Source organism: Apodemus sylvaticus, chromosome 1 (assembly GCF_947179515.1).
Source record: "Apodemus sylvaticus chromosome 1, mApoSyl1.1, whole genome shotgun sequence".
In the NCBI taxonomy this organism is placed as follows: Eukaryota; Metazoa; Chordata; class Mammalia; order Rodentia; family Muridae; genus Apodemus; species Apodemus sylvaticus.
This window is the reverse complement of record NC_067472.1, coordinates 27,024,871-27,047,537: the sequence shown is the minus strand read 5'-3', so window position 1 is coordinate 27,047,537 and position 22,667 is coordinate 27,024,871. Positions and strand designations below refer to the sequence as shown.

Genomic DNA, 22,667 nt, shown 5'->3' with positions numbered 1-22,667 from the left:
ATTTTTCTTTAAAGTCATTGCAAATGGGATTGTTTTTCTGGTTTCCCTTTTCACTCTGTTTATCATTGATATAAGCAAAAGCTAGTGATTAAATTGTTTATATTCTCTTCCTGTGTATCTAGACATGTCTCTGCTTATGTATTTTCTAATTTAGAATACAGTTCTTTGAGGTATGCTTTAATCCTATTGCATTGATGTCTATTGTATTATCTACCTTTTCATTTACATTTTTTCCCTCTTAAATGTGTGTATTTCTCTCTCATTTGGTGAGCTGAGGGTTTGTCAGGCCTTGTTTGCATTGTCTACTCAGGTTGGATTTGGCGCCCTTCTTTCCCTCTCTCCCTTCTCTCCCTCTCTCCCTTCTCTCCCTCCCTTTCTTTTTCACCTCTCCTTTTCTCCTTCCCTCTCTGCCTCCACCTCTTTCCAACTAGACAATGACTTATTTTTTAAATTATCTTCTATTTAGTGTCTATGCACACTTGCATATATGTGTATACATGCACATTAGTGCACACTACAGCTCCTGCATGGAGGTCAGAGGATATCTTGAGGGCATCAGCTCTCTGCCTCCATGATGTGGATTCTGGAGTTTGAACTCAGGCCATCAGGCTTGCCTGCTGAGGCATCTCATGGCCTTAGTTTTCCTAAGACCTCAAGGTGTGTCATTGAGTTTTGAGATTTCTCTCATTTAATTAGATACTTATTTTTGTGCTGGCCCTTACACATGACATTCTGACCCAGGGTAATATAAAATCTCAAAGTAGTTTTAGTTAGTATTTCCTCAAGTGCCATCCATGATCGTGCCTGATACAAATTTCAGTTTGAACTCTAGGGGTTCTTTCTCCAACTTGAAGGTGACAGCTTTATTTATTATATGCTGCCTTTCCACAGCTGTGTGGCAAATCATGTTTATGCCTAAAGGCATAAACATTCATTGGCTTCATGATCTGACACTGGCCAAATTCCTAATCTCCTCACTCCTCTGGATAAGTCCTTCCCTGGTAGCGTAGGTTGATAGTGGTCCACCCTAGAGTGGTCCCTGATGGTTGAAGCCTCTGACCCCGTCTGTATTTCACTGCAGATGATGGCTCAGACTACATTTCTGCCTTTTGAATACTGTGTTTTTCTGGTTCAGTTTCTTCCTTCTGGCTAAAAGTGTTCTGTAGGCCGTGTTTCAGTGAGTAGCTTGTAACACTTGCTCTGGTTCATAGAGGGCCTAGGGTGGCCAAACTGTGGACTACACGGGGCTTTTAGAACTGTTTTTGTTTTGTTTCATTTGTAACGGTTCTGGTGGTGTGTCAAGAGGCAAGGGAGACCACTGCCTCCTCCCTCTGCTGATGCTGTCAGTGGCCTTGACAGGACTTTGGACTCCCTTCTCTCTCCTGATACAGAGAGCACAGAGCAGAGTTTTCCGAGGCTGTTTTAAGCTGTGCCTCTGGCCCTCTGCCTACATTTCCTCTCACTAGAAAGAAAAAGCGTGGACTGGGTTCTGGGCTTTGGCTTTTTGTTCTGTAGAGATTCTTACTTTCCTCTGCAATTGAAACTAGAAACTTTCAGTGTTGACTGACTTACGTTTTAATGATAGCTGCACCAACTCTTTCCAGGTTATTCCCCAGAGATGCTAGCAGTTTTCACATTTAGATTTTCTATGTGCTTCCTTTAATCTGACACAGTACTTCACATTTGTTTGAACCTGGTACAAAGGAATTTTTTAATGTTCATTTTTCCTTGAATTAATTTCTTGGTTTTTTTTTTTTTTTTTTTTTTTTTTGGATTTGGCTTTTTCGAGACAGGGTTTCTCTGTGTAGCCCTGGCTGTCCTGGAACTCACTCTGTAGACCAGGCTGGCCTCGAACTCAGAAATCCACCTGCCTCTACCTCCCAGAGTGCTGGGATTACAGATGTGCGCTACCACCGCCCGGCTTTTGTTACTTTTCTTTTATGGGTATGTGTATTCTACACTTAATGACTGTGTAGTGTGTACATGCCTGGTACTTTCAGAGGCCAGAGATCCTAGATCCAGATACTCTGGAACTAGAGTAACAGATGGTCATGAGCAGCTGTATGAGTGCTGGAAATTGAACCCAAGTTTTTTAGTAAAGCAGCCAGTGGTTTTTTTTTTTTTTTTTTTTTTTAATATTCTGTCTGTCTGTCTTTATTTTAAACTCCACATTTTATTTCCCCTCCCAGTCCACCCTCTGACTGTTCCACATCCCATACCTCCTCCTCGCCCCCCTTGTCTCCATGAAGATGTCCCTATCCCCTACCCTGCCAGACCTCTAAACTCCCTAGGGTCTCCAGTCTCTTGGGGATTAGGTGCATCTTCTCTGGCTAAACCCAGATCCTTCAGTCCTCTGCTGTATATGTGTTGGGGGTCTCATATCAGTTGGTGTATGCCTGGTTGATGTTCCAGTGTTTGAGAGATCTCGAGAGTCCAGGTTAATTGAGACTGCTGGTCTTCCAACTTCCAGCTTCCAAAGTGTGGATATTTTGGTCCTTCTTAGATAGGGTACAACATACCCATGGGAGGAGATACACAGAGACAAAGTGTGGAGCAGAGCCTGAAGGAAAGACCATTTATCAATTCTTGATCTTAGATTTTGTGCCATTGGAGTTCTGTTTAGAAAATTTCCCCCTGTGGCACTGAGTTCAAGGCTCTTTCCCACTTTCTCTTCTATTAGATTCCATGTATATAATTTTATGTTGAGGTCCTTGATCCACTTAGACTTGAGCTTTGTGCAAGGTGACAAATATGGGTCTATTTTCATTTTTCTACATACCAACAATCAGTTAGACTAGCACCATTTGCTGAAGATGCTTTCTTTTTTCCATTGTATATGTTTAGCTTCTTTGTCAAAGATCAAGTGTCCATAAGTGTGTGGTTTTATTTCTGGGTCTTCAGTTCTATTCCATTGATCAATGTGTCTGTCTCTGTATGAGTACCATGCAGTTTTTATCACTATTGCTCTGTAGTAAAGCTTGAGATCAGGGATGGTGATTCCCTCTGCCATTCTTTTGTTGTTAAGAATTGTTTTCGCTATTCTGGGCTTTTTGCCTTTCCAGATGAATTTGAGAATTGCTCTTTCCATGTCTTTGAAAAATTATGTTGGGATTTTGAAGGGGATTGCATTGAATTTGTAGAGGCCTTTGGTAGAATGGCCATTTTTACTGTGTTAATTCTGCCAATCCATGAGCATGGGAGATCTCTCCATTTTCTTAGATCTTCTTTGATTTCTTTCTTGAGAGACTTGAAATTATTGTTATACAGATCTTTTACTTGTTTGATTAGAGTTACTCCAAGATATTTTACATTATTTGTGGCTTTTGTGAAGGGAGTTGTTTCCCTAATTTCTTTCTCAGTCTGTTTATCATTTGTATAAAGGAAGGCTACTGATTTATTTGAGTTTATTTTTTATCCAGCCACTTTGTTAAAGTTGTTTATTAGCTGGAGAAATTCTCTGGTAGAATTTTTGTGGTCACTTATGTATACTATCATATCATCTGCAAATAGTGACTCTTTGCCAATTTGTATCCCCTTGATCTCTTTTTGTTGTCTTTTTGTTCTAGCTAGCACTTCGGGTACTATATTGATTAGATGTGGGGAGAGTGGGCATCCTTGTCTTATCCCCGATTTTAGTCAGATTGCTTCAAGTATCTCTCCAGCTGTTGGTTTGCTGAATATTGCTTTTATTATGTTTAAGTATGAGCCTTGAATTACTGATCTCTCCAATACTTTAAACATGAAGGGATCTTGTATTTTGTCAAATGCTTTTTCTGCATCTAAGGAGATGATCAAAAAAAATCACATTATAGTATTCTATAATATTATTTCTAATATTGGAATAAAAAAATAACACTATAGTAAAACATGGCACACCTCATAATAACTGAAAATAGGAAAATGAAGTAGGGAGCTGAAGAGACAGCTCAGCTATAGTTATAATTACTTATTGAAAGAATTTATCGTTAATCTGATTTGTGTAGGTAATATAAGAACAAATATGATTTATAGAAAATTTTTTATTTTGAGTCAGTCTCTCACTAATTAGCTTTGGCAGGCCTAGAACTCATTGTGTAGACTACTGTGTATTAGGCTTAAAGGTGTGGGCAACTCCTGACTTATATACTTAAAATATAAAATGGCGTTTTGTATTTTATAAGCATTTTATTCACACATGAATGTATAATATATATATTATTCATGTGTTAAATTTAATAAAATAGTATCTTCTTAGATTATGAAGAGTTATGTTTGATTTTTTAGTTAGTTTTTTAGGTTGGGAAACTAGGTAATGGGTTCCATTCTGGCATTTCATACCTGTGTCATTGCACATCAGTGTGTGTCTTTTGTGCTTGTTGACCAGGAAACACTGACAGCACAGCTGACAGAGAAAACTAGTGAGCTTCAGAAGTGGAGAGAAGAGCGGGACCAGCTGGTCACAGCTGTAGAGGAGCAGATGAAGGCTCTGCTCTCCAGCTGCCAGCAGAAGGATGAAGAAATCGAGGAACTAAGGAAGGCCGCCGCAGAGCGCATGGGGACGGTGAGTGGATACTTCCTCTTTCTTTCCCAACCATTGCTGAACATAAGGCATCCTCACAATTACTTCTCAGCTCTATACACTCAGTACATCAGAGAGAAACCAAACGCTGTAGTGTTTTGGATATTTTTCATGGTTTTTGATTTTTTTTTTTTAGAGTTTATTATTATAATTGATTAGTCAATGACTAAAACATAACTTCTCTTGATACTTTTCATTCTTCCCAGATTTAAGTAATTAAAAGTCTATAATTTAGGATTATCTTAATCTATCTTGAAAATGTAGAAAGGTGGTTCAGCATCAAGTTTTGGTAAGTCTTATATAATTAGACCCACCCTTAATTAAATTTAGTTAATTAATTAAAAAATTTGAGGTGGTCGTTCTCAATATAGCTCTAGCTGTCATGGAACTTGTAGAGATATACCTGCTAGGAATAAAGGGATCACCACCAATGCACTCATTCTGTCCCACCCTTAATTTTTGTATGTGAAGATATAAAATATTTTTAAAGTAAGTATAGTGATAGAGAGGCATCAGGAGTTAGCAAAGCAATTACTTTGTTAATTGGTGTTGGAAATCCTAAGCGGGGAGCTTGTCTTTTATAGATAGCAGCACATCCTTATATTTGAAGCTTGGGAGACAGATGGAAGTAGATCTGTGTTGAGTTTGAGGCTAGCCTGGTTTACATAGCAGGTTCCAGGCCTGGCAGGGCTGCAGAGCAAGACTGTCTCAAAAACAAATAAACCAATCAATAAAATAGTGAACACTGTCTTCTTAGCATCATCAAGTTAGTTAAGTACAGTTCTTATTACAAAGGAAGACAGTGCTTGGGAGTTTCTCTCTCCATATGAATGCAAAGTAGAATCTCTGTTACTTGCCAATATTAAGGAGATGACATGGGCACATTTGCATGACTGTGCTATGATAAATATTGGAATTTATTAAGTTAAAACATGTCTTATTTCTTTTTTTTATATAAGCTTTTTAAAAAATATTTATTTATTATATGTAAGTACACTGTAGATGTCTTCAGACACTACAGAAGAGGGAGTCAGATCTTGTTACGGATGGTTGTGAGCCACCATGTGGTTGCTGGGATTTGAACTCTGGACCTTTGGAAGAGCAGTCAATGCTCTTAACCACTGAGCCATCTCTTCAGCCCATGTCATATTTCTTTATGAGTCACATAAGTAGTGTTTTGGAATAGGCCCTATCTCAAAGGAAAGCAGCATGAAGACTGGTTTGTAAGAAAAGATTTAGATACTATTTTTTTTTTCTATTCTTAATGTTGCAGTTGCTTTACTAATCTGCCTCTAGATTTCTTGCTTTATTTTTATTTTTTTACATATATTTTGTGTGTGTGTGTGTGTGTGTGTCTGTGTGTGTGTGTGTGCGCATATAGACCGCAGCATGTTTCTGGAGGTCAGAGCAGAAACATAAGGAATTGGGTTTTGTCTTCTACTGTGTAGGTCACAGGATCCAACTCAGGGTCAGTCTGACATGGCTTGCCTGGCGGCATGCGTCTTCACTTGCTAAGCCATCCTGCTAACCTACCTCTAGGTTTTCAAAAATTATTCTTTCAAAATTGGGATTCAAAGTTCCAACTAAGTAGAGAGTATGTCATTTAACATAACCTAGTCTGTCACTTTGTTAAGAAAATAGAACAGAGAAGAAGGCATGCAGACATGCCCACACTCAGCTACATAGGTCAGAAGATAACATTTAGGCTCAGTTCTTTCTTCCCACTCTGGGTTTCATAGATTGAATTCAGGTTGTGATAGCTGAAATCCAGTAGATTCTCCCTGCTGAACCACCTGTCCATCCCTTTGCTTTTTGCTTTTAAAGGCAGGGTCTTCTTGTGACCTTGAACTCATGACTCTCCTTTGCATCCTCCTGAATGCATGATTGCACCATGCCCAGCTAAAAGTGATTCTTCCAAATTTAACTAGACAGTTATAAAAAAGTAAATGGCAAGCAGGTTCAATCTTTCAGATTTTGTCTCCAACTGACTGAGAAGAGGCTGTTATGTTGCCCAGCCTTTCCTGGGTCTAAAGATGAGAATGCTGAGGGAATGAAAAGTGGTTTACGGGAGTCTGCACCTTTAATAATCAGTCTGCGCACGGCTTCATCTTTAAAATTTTATATGGTATTGTTTTTTCAGATTAAAAATGATTTTCTTATTTAATGCTTTCTTGTTTTAGGAAAACCAAAGCATGAATCTCAAGCCTGAAAATAATGATTCAGTTGACCTTGGTGGAATTGAAACTGAACCTCAGTCAACAAGGTTTGAAATGTCTAGGAATACAGCAGAGGTTGGTGTTCAGTAATACAGCCAGTTCTTTGCTCTCTTTACCTGCTAGGAATCATCAGCAAATATAATTACAAGTATAATGTAATCAAGTATTGTAGGGACCTTGCTACATAACTATGTATATGCTGATATATGTGAAGGAAAATTAGAGGCTCTTGAGAAAGTAGATTCCAGAATTACATCTGTCTTTTATTTACTTACTTATTTCTATTTTAGTTTCTTGGTAATTTTTCTTTTGGGGGCAGAGGGAAGGGGGTCAGGCAGTATGTCTGCCACATGGTGCATGTGGAGGCCAAGGAACAACTTGGGAGTTGACTCTGTTCTTCTGCAGCCTGTGGGGATGAAGCTCAGGTCATCTTATGGACTTTTGCTTCCTCCTTAAAATGTTCATAAAAATAAACTTGATGGTCAGAAATAGATTCCGTAAAAGATAAAGGTCAATATTCGTTGTCACTATACTTTGTATTGAAATTGTATTTATTATAACTCCCATCAAGCTCTTAGAATGAACTCCATTGGGTTTAGGGTTTTGTATTTAAGCAGACTTCCTCAGTTTGGATTATGAAGTACATAAATAATATTCTATACTACCTAAAATATTTCAATTATTTAAAAAATGTATCAAGCTTACTCAGCATTGGGAATTTTGAGAAATACTTAAGGGCACAAACAGAAATGAGACATGATTGTCATTTGCATGGAGTCAGGAATATTGGAGAGAAGTTCCTCCAGTAGAGAGTAGTTTTATCATCAGAAGGATAGAAGGAGCCGCTTGCTTGGGATGCTGTAGGCTGGAGTAGAGAGCACAGGAGCGTGACAACAGTCCTGCTCTTCCGCTTGCTGCTCATATATGATGGAACAGGACTTTCCCCATAGACTTCATAGCTTGTCCTAAAATCTCTTAGTTCCAGTTTCCTATTAATAATTTCAGCAGTTACTGTCTATTTTGTAGTTTTAGAAGAATCAAGTTTGGCATTCTCTTCTGTGTCTGTTTACTGTCATTGTGAGATTGGTATCATCACTGAGGCTGAAAGGCCGAGAGACACGTTTTGCATAGTGCCCAAGCTAGTGGCTGGACCTGGGTTAGGGACGTTTCAGTAGTGAAGTGTCCGGAAAGCAATGGGGGGTGGGTGGGCAATTGTGCTCTTTAGAACCATGTTCTCTTGTAATCTTCAGTAGCCACAGAAATCACTCAAAGGACGGAGAATGAAAGACTCTTTACCTAAATGAAGAAAGCTATAGGGAACTTGTTGCTAGATTACATTTGTTATAATTGGGGTGCATGCTTAAAATACCAAAATTTTCCTTGGGTGTTTCTGTCTTAGTGGGTTTTAAGATCCAGTAAACTTTTACCTCTCTCTCTCTTAGGTTCATGAGAATTTGGGCAATGCTAGTCTCTTAAATTGCTTCCAACTTACTTGTTGGTATTAGGAAGTGAACCATGATCCTATTTTCTCCCATTTTAATATACCATGTATAACCTGGAGAGTGTAGATATGTCGGTCTGTTTGTGTTGGTGCCCAACATAGTCCTTTATCTTTCTCAGGTCATCATCTTAAACAGCGTTTTAGAAAATTGATTCTGTGTGATTTATAGATCCACATTACAAAAGTAAGTGATACCTTCTCCCATTTTTATATTGTTGTAGGACGGATCTGTAGTTCTTGACTCTTGTGATGTGTCAACAGAAAATGTACAAAGTACTCGATTTCCAAAACCTGAATTGGAGATTCAGTTTACACCTTTGCAGCCAAACAAAATGGCAGTGAAGCACCCTGGGTGTGCCACACCAGTCACCATTAAGATCTCCAAGGCACGGAAGAGGAAGAGTGGTGATGTGGAGGAGGTCAGTAGTCATGGATAGTGAGCTATGCCTGCTGCCCAGTTCTGTTCCTAAGAACTCACTTTAGAGACCGGAGCTGCGTGGTCCTCAGAAAGCTGTGCTCATTTGTTTATTCCTTACATGTTTCATCTGAAGTAGGTCACATGATGCTGGATTTTACCAGACACCTATTTCAGCATACTAGTGTGTTCCAAACTAGTTACATCACCTCCACTGGGATGGGAAATGTCTGATACAGAAATTAAGAGAGACTGAAAGACAAGCTTGCTTGATGTCATTTAACTAAAATCTTAAGTCTTCATGGTCATGGGAAGTTTGGAAAATAAATTCTTTTCCATCAGCCAGTATTAGAATTCGGACCTTCCTGTAGTGGTTGTTTAAAAGCTTTTACAACTTGTTAGCGCGGCTTCCGGATGTTGGGCTGCTGGGCTTTGTATTGCATCTTAGCCACATTAATGTGGAGAGTCCCATAAACCTTCTGATCCTTAGTTCTCTGAAGCAATGCATTAGTGCTTTTAAAGATGCTTCTTTTTCTCTCTTTCTCTGGGAGGTATATAATAAATAATTATATTTACTTTTAAAGTTACTTGTTTTAAGCTTAACATGTCTGGAAAAACCTTTCCCCAATTTTCTTTTACTTCTTTAAAGAGTAATATATTTTCACGTTGGTGAAAGAACAAAAATAGTAGTTATATTTCTGTCTGTCTCTCTCTCTCTCTGCCTGCCTGTCTGTCTGTCTGGTAACCCTGACTGGACATTGTTGAGCATAGCTTCCCTGTGATACATAGAGTGCCTTGAGTATTTAGGTTTTTAATGTTTTTCCCACCAATGGGAAGCACATTTTAAATACTATTAATATTTAAATTTTATCATCTCTACTACATTGTCATTTCATTGGTACATCTTTTCCTTCTACTATTAAGAAGAAAGTTAAAATGCAATCCCCCCCCCTCCCCGCAACCCACCTTGTAGATGTTCATTTATATCTCAGAAAAGAGTTTCTGATGCTATAGTTTTATAATGGTGAAATGTGAAAATTTTATCTGATATCATTACATCTTCACTGTTGTAATAAGTCAGCTCTTGGGCCCCTGTGAAAAATCTGTTCAACAGTACTACATTCTATTCCATTAAACACTCCCAGAAGCTCTTTACTGAGCCCTCCAAATGTGATGGTCCAGCCTTGCAAATAAATCTTTCCTTATTTGCTTCCCACGATTACTGTTAAGCCCCTCATGCAGTTTGCTTATGACCTTGTGCCTTCTACTTGGTAACTTGGATTCTGATGTTTGGTTGAGATCTCTCCTCTGCTGCTCTCCTTGTCCTTTCCTCACTTCATGTATTCTTGTGACTAGAGCTAAAAGAGCAGCAGTTACATTCACTGAATACACCCCTGCTCTGAAATGCTTCATCCTATGTCAAGTTTTTTTTCCCCCCCTTTTTGTTGTTGTTGTTTCGATACAGGGTTTTTCTATATAGCCCTGGCTGTTCTGGAACTCAGTCTGTAGACTAGGCTGGCCCCGAACTCAGAAATCTGCCTGCCTCTGCCTCTGCCTCCCGGTGCACCGCCACTGCCACCACCACCGCCACTGCCACCTGGCCTCTTTTTTTTTTTTTTTTTTAAGAAGGATTTATTTGTTTTCATTTTAAGTGGATGGGTGTTTGGCCTATAAATGTTTGTGTACCATATGGAAGCCAGAAGAGGATGTTAGGTCTTCTGTAGCTGGAGTCACAGAAAGTTATTACCTATCATGTGGGTGCAGGGAAATTGAACCTTGGTCCTTGAAAAAGGAGCAAGTGTTATTTTTGCTGTTTCTTTCTTGAGACAGGGTCTCTTTACATTGACATCTCTTTCCATCGAACGCCTTGGGTGTTAGAACTTACTGTGGAGATCAGGCTGGCCTTGAGTTCACAGAGATCTGCCTGGCTCTGCTTTCTAAGTGCTGGAATTAAAGGCCAGTGCCAACACACTCAGCTACAGAATAGTTATAGTCATTGTTCTTAATTGCTGAGATGAACCACCTCTCCAGCCCTGGGATGGTATCTTATTTCCCTATTTTCCCTTTGTGAAATTTTATTTTTCTTCTGATTCTGCCAGATTTCAATGAGAAATCTTAGGCATGTATGTTTTTGGAGATGGGAAATGATTATGTAGAACACATAAAGTTCAGGTGAAATGTTCTTGAAGACTCTCCATTGAGTTCAGGCAGTCCCATTGCTAAGATCACATGTTGACCCATGGTTTCTCAGCCTCAGTACAACTCATGGTTCTAAGCTAGAGGCCTCTTTTTTGTTGGGCTTTGTGGTTTTTATTTTGGGCTTTTACCCACTAATTGTCAATAAGATCTTTCTCTCTAGCAAAAACAACCAAATATCTTCCAACATTGCTACTGATATTTGAATAGTAGCTGCCCCTGTTTAAGAACAACTATCCTGATTAGTAATGTAGCATTTACGGACATTCTTCTTGAATCAAAAGAAATTATTATCAATAAAGTAACCAGTACTGTTACTACATTCATTACTTGTAGGACTTGGTGAAATGTGAAAATAAGAAGAATTCGACACCCAGAAGTAATGTAAAGTTTCCTGTTTCAGAGCATAGAAATTCCTCTATCAAAAAGGAACAAAAGGTTTGCCCTCCCTCTGGTTGACCATTTCTGTAGTTTACATGATAAAGCAGGAACTTAGATTTAAGATGTCAGATTTTGAGAAGTAATTTTCTTATGTCCAATTACAGTTGTGTCCAATTACAACTGGTTGAAATTTTTTACATATGTAATTCATACTGGGATATAACCTTTAGCATTGCCCATTAGCAGTCATTTCTTCATACGTTCACTTTACTCACAAGTTGTTAGCCTGTTCTGCCATTGTTTAGGACCTCAATCTTAATACACGAACTAAATTCCAAATTCCTTTAATTAACAGTGGCCATAACTGTTTCCCTGTAACCCTTTTCATTCTCAGTGACAAAGTGTTTGTTTTTAGGACTTATGTCTATCATCTAAGAAAAGATATGCCTTACGAAGCAAGGCATCTGCAGTTAGTGGAAACATAGCCTCTAAAAAAAGAGAGGGAACACTTCAGAAATTTGGAGACTTCTTGCAACATTCTCCAACAATTCTTCAGTCAAAAGGTTTGTGGAATAGTTAAATGACCTTTATTCATATGTGCAGAGTGCTTTCTAATGTCTCGTTGTACATACACGTAACAGTGTAGTCAGTCTAATGTTTAAAGCAGGCAGGCAGGCATTGTCTTATTCTGTGTCATACTGTGGGAAGAATTGGATAAAAAAATGTTTCTACATGTTTACTATTTATTGGAGTAGACAAGCTAACATTTAAGTAACTGATCTAGATAGAACAAAGGTAACATATTTATTATATATTATAATATATAGCAGAAGTAAAATAAAATGTTTGGGCAGTATTGGAGGAGAAAGACAGCCAATCAAAATGACAACAGAACTTTGGGAAAGCTTTTTCAGGGATGGAATGGATTATGGGTGTAGAAATGTAGGGCTGTACCCTTCCACCCTTTGGAGGTAATGCCTGTTAGTATTGTGCAGTGGTTTAGTTTTTGTTTTACATACTGTAAATATTAACTATTCACACACACACACACACACACACACACACACACACACACACACACACTCATACATACCATACCAACTTGGGGGAGGAAGGGTTTATTGGCACACCACAGTCCATTATTGAAGTGTGGCAATCATGCAGAGACTGTGGAGGAGCAGTGACATGTTGTATAATATGCCTTTGTTTAAATATGTACTATGAATATCTATATACATACATACATATGTGCATATTCATTACAGGGAATTGTTTTAATACTGGCAGAATATAGAGTATTTAAACAGTATACAGTGTACATGAAATTCCAGGGAGGGAGTGTGTAGAGAGGTTTTGTGGGATTACCTGAATGAGAGCAGTAAGATAAATTGGAGACCAAAAGTGGGGAAGATGGGGAAGGAAAGACTAGAATCAGGGTTGAAAAAAGACGGAAAGTACTTTGTGAAGACTAACGTGGTTGCCAGAGTTTCTTGATTTAGTGCCTTTAATGCTTCAGAAAATTAAAAAAAATTTCTAATCTGTTTCCTAAAATCTATCCACTGTGAATTAGGTGTGTGGTAGATGTGCATGCACATGAGAGTTGGAATGTATATGGTCATCTTGACATGGGTACCAAAGCATTTCTACCATATTACTTTATTCATATATTTGGTTTATTTAGTGTTTTGAGTTTTTGAGATAAGGTCTTCCTGTATAGCATAGGCTAGCCTGAAACTCAAACTCTCCTGCTTCATCCTCCCAGGTTTTGGGAGTATGCATGTGCGTGTGCGCGTGTGATATGCCTGGTTTTAGCACCTTACTTTTAATTTACAGGGTGGGCAGACCTCTAAGTCATTAAAGGTGCTAGAGTCTCAGTGATACTTTGTTGCTTTTCTTCCCTTTCTCTGTTGAATGTTATTGGATGTGTTTATCAATTATCTAGTCATTTCTTGTCACCATGGTCACCAGGTATATAGTGTACTGTTTTTCTTCTTGATTTTTATGTATTTTTTAAGAATTTCAAACCTTTGCAGTTAGAAAATTAACATAAGAACTTAATATTTTTATTTATAGCCAAAAAGATAATTGAAACAATGAGTTCTCCAAAGTTACCAATGGTAGAAGTAAGTAAAGAAAATGTGTCCCAGCCAAAAAAAGCCAAACGGAAATTATACAGAAATGAAATTTCATCTCCCATCAACATATCTGGCCAAGTGGTAAGCTACTATTTTATTTTTTAACAGTATAAAACTATATACATTTTCTAATTCCAAAGTATTTGTAACAATTTGGATTTTATGATTTTTTAAATTTCTTTTAAAAATCATTTTATTTTTAATATGTTTGAGTGTTTGGGATAATATATATATGTATACCATATACATGCTAGTACCTGTAGAATTCATAAAAATGTTGGATCTTGTGAAACTAGCATCACACACATTTTTGAACTGCCATGTGGATGATCTTGTGACAGCCATCAGTGTTCTAACCTCTGAGGCATCTCTCCAACTCCTGTGGCCTTAAATTCTTTAGCTCTCTTAAGATAGGTGTTATACTTTTGGTCTCAGGTACATTAGCCTTATAGTACTTAAATATAAATACCGCAATAATGTATAGTATATATACATATAAATATGCATGCATGCATACATACATACCTACATATACACACACATACAAACATGCATCATGCAGTGACATTTGAAATTTTTACCAGAGTAAGATTTCCATCAATAGATCACAACTAATAATTTAGTTACTTCTAGAATCTATTCTCCCTGTGCACTCATTATTACAAGAGTTTTTTAAGTCTGGGTTCATTTACCTGTTAGAAATACAAAATTGATATTTCACCATTTTCTCTCATTTTTCTTTAAGCCTTCATGTTTTTGTTTTTTTCTTGTTTAAATTTTTTTATGTGTATGAATATTTTGTGCATATGCATGTATGAATGTGCACCATGTGTGCAAGGAATGTGCACCATGTGTACAGTACCTTTCAAGGACAGAAGGGGGCATTGAAACCCCTGAAACTGGAGTTACAGAGGGTATTGGGCTACCATGTGAGTATTAGAAACTGACTCCAAGTTTTCTGCAAGAGCAGCTGTGTTCTTAACCACTGGGCCAGCTCTCTAGTCCTGTTTGTTTTCTAGATAGGGTCTCACTATGTAGTCCAGGATGTCCTCAAGTTTGTAAGGTTCCTTCTGCCTCAGCCTCCCTGTTGCTGGGATCATAGGTATGTGCCCGCATGCCTGACTTCCTGTAGTCCTTTCTTAAGAAAAGGAGGCTGTTGTCACTGATTCATTGTCCCCATGAGAGCTGTTACAGGAAAAGTTCTCATTTGATTAGTGGATAAAAGTGAAGGTAGAAGAATAGGAGATTTGAAAAGAAAGTAACAAAGAAAAACTCGGAGTATTGATTTTGCAGTAGTAGTTCTCAAACCCAAGGCTGGCACCAGAAGGCACCTAGAAAGGATGTAGTGTCAGTTACCACAGTCTGTTTCATGTACTGTTCTAATAGTCACATTCCCATCTGAGCAGTGTAGTTTCTCCTCTCAATCGAAGGAAGGTTCCCATGTCTGCAGAGTAGCTTTGCCATGTTGAATATAGTGTGCTCTCCTCTAACCTTAGACCCCCACTGCTGTGATGGCTGATCACGTAAAACTGGCTTGAGGTATGTGTGTCCAAATAGTTTAGTAAATATTTCAAGCTTAGATCTGCCTTGGTACAGACTATAGGCTTTTTAATTCTTGAATTAGATCTTGAATGAATCTTTTACAAAATCTGTTTTCTTTTACATATATTTGTTTAGAAAAAATGAAATCGAATATATTATAGTCAGTGATTAATTACCTATGTTTGAAAAACTGAAATTCTTAATTTCAGATTTTAATGGAACAGAAAGTGAAAGAAACTGATCATCAGATTCTCAAACGACGGCTTCGAACACGAACAGCCAAATAAATTGTGTTGGCAGACAGACTGTTTCAGTGTAAAGTTTATATTCACAGTCATTGTAAATTCTAAGTTCTAAAATTTACATATATATATATATATTATGGTGTATGAAGTACCTCTGTACAGATTGGTGTCTTATATATAACTTTAATTCAATAAATATATCAATAATACACTGGTATACTTTATAAGGCTCTTAATTTCTTTATTGTATGTGTGCTTGCTTGCTTGTGTGCTTATCATGGCACGCATGTAGAGGTCAGAGGGGAACCGGTAGGAATCTAGATAGAAGTTGATTCTCTCCCTTCTGCCAATTGGGTCCTGGAGATTGAGCTCAGGTAGTCACATTGATGGCGCCGGAATATACATACACACATTGGTCTAAAGTAGGCGCTTTAATTTGGCATTCATGTCTTATTAATCTGTGGGGTGAGAAGTCCTCTCCTTGCTCTCAGTTGTAGGTACCCTGATCACGTCCAGTTCTCAGTGAGGGATTGGGGAAAGAACAATGCCATGTCCTAGGCCTCTTCAGGGCAGGGAGGCCTGTCCTGGGCCTCGCTGAAATCCTTGTACAGGGATAGGTCACGCTGAGTGGGAGGATTGTTCAGGAACTGCTTGATCTCATAAGAGTAGGGCTCCATCTGTCTGGGTTGTGAGGTAGTGCAGGCAACAGGCTACACAGGCTCTGAGCTTCCCCCATTGAAGGTGACAATCACAATTGACTCCTCAGCTATACCTGAGGCTGTAGATTCCAGGCATGGCAGCGGAAGTGGGACCCGGAGGAGCCCAGTAAGAAGTATAGAAACCACCTGGTGCTGGGAGCAAACTAGATCATACTTTTAAAAAGATTTCTGAGACAGGCTTCTGTGAAGGACTTGTCTGTAGACCAGGCTGGCCTCAAACTCAGAGATCCACCTGCCTCCCAAGTCCTAGGATTAAAGGCTTGCACCATTACTCCCCAGAGTACTTTTTGATTAAAGAAAATAACAAACGTTCTAAAGCAAACAAAAGCAGCTTTGCCCTTAAAATTCAAGATGAGTAGGTTGTTTGCAAAGACCCGTTATTGTGTGTTAGCACTAGAGGGTACACAATATAGACTCAAAGTGGAAGGCTGATAAACTGAGGTACAGAAGTGGAATCGGAGATGAGACTAGTCTCAGATGACTGCACATTTGAAATGGGAAGAGAGTAAGTAATTTTACATGTCTTAGTTTTCTAATTGGAAGAGGCATGGCGAAGGAAACTTACCAATGGAGCATTTACTTGGGGGCTGGCTTTTAGTTTCAGAGGGTTAGTCCATGACCATCATGGTTGGGAGTACGGTGGCAGCAGGCATGTATGGCACTGGAGCAGAAGCTGAGAACTTACATCCTGACCCACAAGCAGGATACAGTGAGGTGGAGCTGAGGGTGGGAGCGTATTGTGAGTGCATTTGATAGAAACTTGGAGACTTACATAAAGAAATTTAAAATACTGAAGACATAATACACAGGAAAAAAAAATCCTGGGAAAGGATATTCTTAGATTCAAGAGCAAAGTGATATAAAGTCTCTTCTGAAGTAAACTAAACTTCAAAGTTACATGTTGTTCACATGAAGAAAACCATAATTAGGCAGGGAAGTCTCTTCTTGCAGAAGATGGGAGTCAGCAGAGATCTACAGCTGGACAATGTGCAGTGAAAAACTTAGGACCACCCAGACTTCGTCTTCATGGAGTGTCTTTATGAAGGATCCCCTGGATGCTCAGGTGAGAGAAGGTGGGTGACTCCAAAGAAACAACCAAAAATTAGGGTGCCAAAAATTAGCAAGTAAAGTGAATAAAGGAAAAAAATTATGTGTGTGGGTGCTTACACACATGTTTACCACATTTTTCCTGGTGCCTTCAGAGGCCAGAAGAGTGTGTCAGAGTTTCTGGAACTAGAGTTAAAGATGTGAGCCTTCATGTGGGTACTGGGAATTGAACCCAGGAAAATTCTCTTAATCTCTGAGCTATCTCGCCAGCCCTGGCATTTTTCATTTCGACTGGGTTAGGAGGTTTTACTAATTTTACATGTCTACTTTACCTGTAGCTAGGATTTGGGGAGTCGGTATGCACGGCGATTTATTTGCTGAAGCGTGTGTTTAGGAAGGACCCTTGGACTTCATTAGAATAGCTCTGTTTCATAAAATGCAAGGATTGGACCTTTTTTTTCTTCTTGGAAAAGAAAATATTAGAAGTAGAGACTTAGATGAGAGAGAGAAAGAGAGAGAGGGGAGGGGGGAGAGGAGAGAGAGAGGAGAGAGTCAAAGTCTAAACTGCTTTTCTAAAAAAGAAACTTTAAGCTTGGATCTGAGGTTTTCTTCTGTTGTGATATATCTAATGTGTGTGTGTGTTGAACTAATAGCCACACAAACACTCTAACACAAACACTAATAGCTCATAAATGCGCAGAAACCTCAAAATTGTTGCCTGCTGAGGCTTTTTAAATGTAAGCACATTTAAACATCTAAAACTACAGTTTCTTTGTTTTTAAACATTGCTTAATTGATTGTTATAACCATTCCAGTAAGAAAAAAAATATTTTCAGTGCTTTATTTGGGAGAAATATTATCTTTAGGGATTATTTTCATCAAAGCAGTTGTATTCCAAACCTAACTACTATGAGCATTAATGTGTGTTCATTGTGAGTTCCAGAAAGACAGTTGCTCCTCATTATTCACAGTAAGGCCTATTTGGGTATCCCAAACAAAGAGTGCGCTGTTGTCATTTGTAGAATGGAATAGAATGGCCAGACAGCCCATGCTTGGAGCTGAGGTTGAACTTGGCAGATTGCCTAAGAGTTCCAGCATGAGCTACCATTCCTGGAAGTTTAAAGTACAAGAGAGAAAAAAAGTTAAATATAAAAAAAAATGGGGGAAAAAAGGGGCTGATCAATTCTGTTGTTCTAAAGACACTCCACTGGGCCCCTCCCATTGTAGCTAGGGGAACCCCGCAGAAGTGAAGGAGGGAAGATTATAGAAATCAGAGGAAGGAGGACACCAGAAGAGCATGGGTCACCAAAGCAACTAAGTAGGGTTCATGTGGACTTACAGAGACTGAAGCGCCGAGCATGGACCTGAACGGGTCTGTTAACTTAGTGCTTTTGCAGGACTCCTAACAGTGGGAGCAGGTGTGTCTCTGATTCTTTTGCCTGTTCTTGGGACTGTTCCTGCTATTGGGTCACCTTGTCCAGCCTTGATATGAGGGCTTTTGCCTTGTCTTGTAACTTTTTTTTTGGTCATACTTGGTTGTTGTCCCTTGGAGGCCCGCTCTTTTGTGAAGGGAAATGGAGGGGGAGTGGATGTGGGGGGAGAGTGAGGGTGGGGCTAGTTGGGAGGAGTGGAGGATGGGGGAAACTGGTTGGGATTGTTTGAGAGAAGACTCTATTTCCAATAAAAATTCTTCCCACCCTCACAGCCACCTGGGGTCTCTGCTCCTGGCTGCTCCTGCCTCACTTCTCTCAGGATCTGCCAGTCTGGACCTCTGACCACCTGAGCCACAACAGGTGAGAAGCAGAGCCTGAACGGAGCCACAGTGCGGGGCAGAGGCTGCCAGCTGGCACAGGACAGAGGTATCAGTCCCACCCTCTTCTTACCTCCCTGTGAGGAGGGCGAGCAGTCTTTTGTCTTTTAGATTTATGCTATCTCAAGGGTACAGTAAGGGGGCAACTAACATTTTCTGGCCCAAGTGACTCCTAGGCTTTGGTACAAGGCCACCAGCCCTCTGCCTGGACCCCTTACATGTCAGCCATAACACCTATCTTTTTCTCTCCTAAAAAAAAAAAATCCAGATTGCAATGGCCACTTAAAAGCCTTAGGGTGGTCACCAGTTTCTCTGAAATTTACAGGCAGGCTTGTGGCTGACTTTGAAGAATCTCCCATGATGCCACTGGCCATGGTTCACTTTAGGCCTTGGCATTTCCAACCTTTATCATGGAAAACCCTTCGTCTCATCTAAAGAAATCCTAGATCAGGGCTACTAGCACTACTCAAAACTCAAGGAGGCATGAAACTGACCCAGAGGCTATTTTCTTTTGGAAAGAGGCCTTGCGGCAGGCCCCTGGAAGGTAGGTAGCAGGAGACATCTACAACCCCAATATGTGGCCTCAAGTCACCCATTTCACCTACTGAGAGAGCCAGGGAGGAAAGCAACCCCTTTCCTCCATTTTCTGCTCATTTTAGCTGCTATCAGCCTGTGCTTGGGTCCCTCTAAGCTGTGTCCCACCAAGAACACTTTGCCTTCCCCATCAGATGACAGTGATGATGGATGCCCTGAGGATGGTCCTATTGCTGACCTCATAGCCCTAGAAAAGGCCACAGAGGAGATTTGTTTCCTCAGCACACTCTGGCCACACCCAGTCCACCCTCTACCTCCCTTTCCCTTGCCTCCCTGTGTTGCACTGCAGGACAGTCCCTCTGTCCCTCCTTCCACTATCCAGCAGCTCTGGTACCTCTGAGACTCTGGGTCCAGAGATCCAGGCATCTCTGGTTGACATCCACCCTACCCAGGTTAAGTTTCTAAGTCAGTATCCTTATCAGGCTAGAGATTTAAAAGAACTCAGGCAGGCATCCCCTGGACTGAATCTCATTGTTGGGATAGCAATTCTTTTGTCTGCCCTTCCTACAATGGGAGGCTCTCTGCGAGACAAATGTCTCCAGCAGGTCAGGTGGAATCAGCTACAATGAGCTTTTAGGCCAGGGAGCTTTCTCCACAGGAGCCCAGCAGGCAGCCCACAAAGCAGGCAGCCCACCCAGCAGGATATTAAGACCAGGTGCTCTGCACACTTCAATCCTGGGACAGAATCACCCTCTCTGCCTTCCAGCTCACAAGACCTTTTCTCCTCCCTGCTTTTCTTCTACCAACCCCCAGAAGAGACCAAAATGAGTTGAGGAAGAGTAATTCCTGACCCTGCGGCCTGAGACCTCTTTCTTAAAAGACAGCATTTTGGGAGGGCTGAGCTAACATAGCCAAATTTTGTGTGTACAGTAAAATAGTATGACCAATAAGTGGATTACCTTCCAACTGTAGTCTTTTTTGTATGGTTTTGTATGTATGTATTTATGTTTGTTTTGACACTGTGTCTCTTCTACATAGTCCTTGTTTACTATGTAGAGCAAGCTGACCCCAATTTACAGAGATCTGCCTGCCTTTGCCTCCCACATGCTGAGATTAAAGGCATGCACCATTACGTCTGCCTAAATTTAAAAGTTCATTTACATTTTTTGGCCGTATCTTCTATTCGTATAGATCCATGTAAAATAAATGAATTTTATAGTGCAAACTCAATGTGATTAAGTGCTATATGGAATTTAAATTCATATAATTGATTTCTGTGCCAGTTTGGCAATACAATGATTGGTAGTTGCTAATCTTGTGAAGTGATAGGGCAGATAGGCCAGCATCCCACAAGGAGGATGAAAATTATAGAACAAGATTCTCCCTGTGTTGACACTTCGGTTTATGATTTACTTTGGAATTCTTGCCCATTGTTTGCCATTGATGAAATTATTTGACAGTGAATAGCTATGAAAAAAACATAAAAATGTCACGGTTGAGGTACAGCTTAATCTCATCCTTTCTCCATCCCCGTTCCTGTTATGCCCCCTTCCACTCTGCTCTGCTCTCCTCCACTCTAATTTCTTCTCCTTTCCTCATCTTGAGGCAGAATCTCACTAGGTAGCTCAGCCAGCGTGGCTTACAACACACCATTCTCCTGCCTGTCCTTCCTTAGCTTCCCAAAGGATGTAATTATACATCTGGATCACTATTTGACTAGGATGGTTTCTTAAAACTATATGGAAACTGCAGATAAACTATGTATCATTACTGATGATGTCTAGTAGACTAAGGGATCTATTAGCCCCTCCCCCCATAGGCTCAATCATGTACATATTGTCTGTAGCGCCTTTTGTGCTGCACTGGCAGAACTGAGCGGTTATGATAGAAACCCTATGGTCTGCAAGGCTTAAAATATTTACCATCTGGCCCTATGTAGAAAGTTTGCCAGCCACTGCAGTTGACAATCCAGAAGAGATGCCAGTTGCTAAGTGCAGCTTATCCTGGACAGTGCCAAACATCTTGTGTTCATTACCAAGCCATCTTTCCTGACATATTTTGGCATCCTGAATTAAGAGGGAGTGTTGACAGTGCTCTTGATGTATAGCTTGTGCATTGTACATCTACTAGCTATTTATTTTAGTAAACATAAACATATGGGATTATGTTTAAGAGCAAATTCTGACTAAGCAAGAGAAAGGTCCCAACAGTATTTTTTTTAAATCTAAAATATCATTAAACTGCAGCTGTTAGTGATACTCGATAACTTGCGATACCTTACTTTTCCTATAACAGGAAAGCTCTGCCCCAGGGCTTCAGTACTCCAAGTGTGGTGATGGACCAGGGTCACCCTCACTTTGCAGTAGTGTGTGTGTGTGTGTGTGTGTGTGTGTGTGTGTGTGTGTGCAGATGTATATGTCCTCTGTAAGGACAGCTCTAAGGAGTTGGTCCATGCCTGTCCCCTTGTAGGACGTGGAACTGGAAGTCATGTCATCGGGGCTGGGACCAAGCGGCTCTTCTAGCTGAACCATCTCACTGGCTCATCTTGGAGTTTTCAAGAAATATAGAGTTTTGTGGACCCTCTCTTAGACTATTTGATAAAAATCTGCTTTGTAACTAGATCATTCAGTGAGTGACAGGTGAAGTTCAGAGGTGCATAGCTCTTAGATTAATGCTGCCCTACCTAAGGTGAGAATGTGAAGAATACTTGTTTATCTATTATCATCATCATTATTATTGTTGTTGTTGTTATTGTTGTTGTTATTTACAAAATTCTGAGTAGCACCTTGGTTTAAAAAAATAAAATGTATAAAATTACCAATGCCCAACCTTTCTCTCTCTCTCTCTCTCTCTCTCTCTCTTTCTCTCTCTCTTTTTCTCTCTCTCTCTCATCTAAAGATAATCGCTATTTTGATTTCCAGTACCAAGAATGCCTGAAACTATGTGCATTCACTGCTGGACTTCATCTGGGTAAACCTACATTTGTTCTAAAAAGTTATATCTTTTTAGTTTTATTACAGTATTACATCATATGAGTGTATAGCATGACTGATCCATTCTACCATGAGGAGGCTTTTAGGCATCTAGGTTTCTTTCAGTATTTATAAGCGATGCTGCCAAATAAACATTCTCTGCATATCTGTAGACATACCTAGAAGTTGAAATCGCTAAGGCATAACATTGCTCAAATTTAACAACTACCACTGGACACTTTCCCAGGACGATTGTACCAAATTTCATCTTTACCAGTGGAATATGGTCGTGGCATTAGCTCAGCATGGGTTAGTATTGTCTTTTTGGTTTTAGATATTCTGAACATGTTTCAGATTATATATTGTGTTTTTTTTTTATTTGTAGTGCTTTGATTA

At 39.7% G+C, this 22,667-nt stretch overlaps 1 protein-coding gene across 2 annotated transcripts in view; it reads left to right on the top strand.

Moving 5' to 3' along the window:
* The window catches only part of Kif20b (kinesin family member 20B), a 51,892-nt gene extending 36,494 nt beyond the window's left edge, over positions 1-15,398 (top strand). For both annotated transcript variants that reach the window (XM_052186799.1, XM_052186798.1), the window contains exons 26-32: positions 4,364-4,540; positions 6,739-6,849; positions 8,497-8,694; positions 11,223-11,324; positions 11,683-11,830; positions 13,341-13,483; positions 15,154-15,398. In XM_052186799.1, the coding sequence (XP_052042759.1) occupies positions 4,364-4,540; positions 6,739-6,849; positions 8,497-8,694; positions 11,223-11,324; positions 11,683-11,830; positions 13,341-13,483; positions 15,154-15,231 (957 nt within the window). In that variant the 3' untranslated portion in view covers positions 15,232-15,398. The remainder of the gene's footprint in view (positions 1-4,363; positions 4,541-6,738; positions 6,850-8,496; positions 8,695-11,222; positions 11,325-11,682; positions 11,831-13,340; positions 13,484-15,153) is intronic.
* Positions 15,399-22,667: the final 7,269 nt, after the last annotated feature.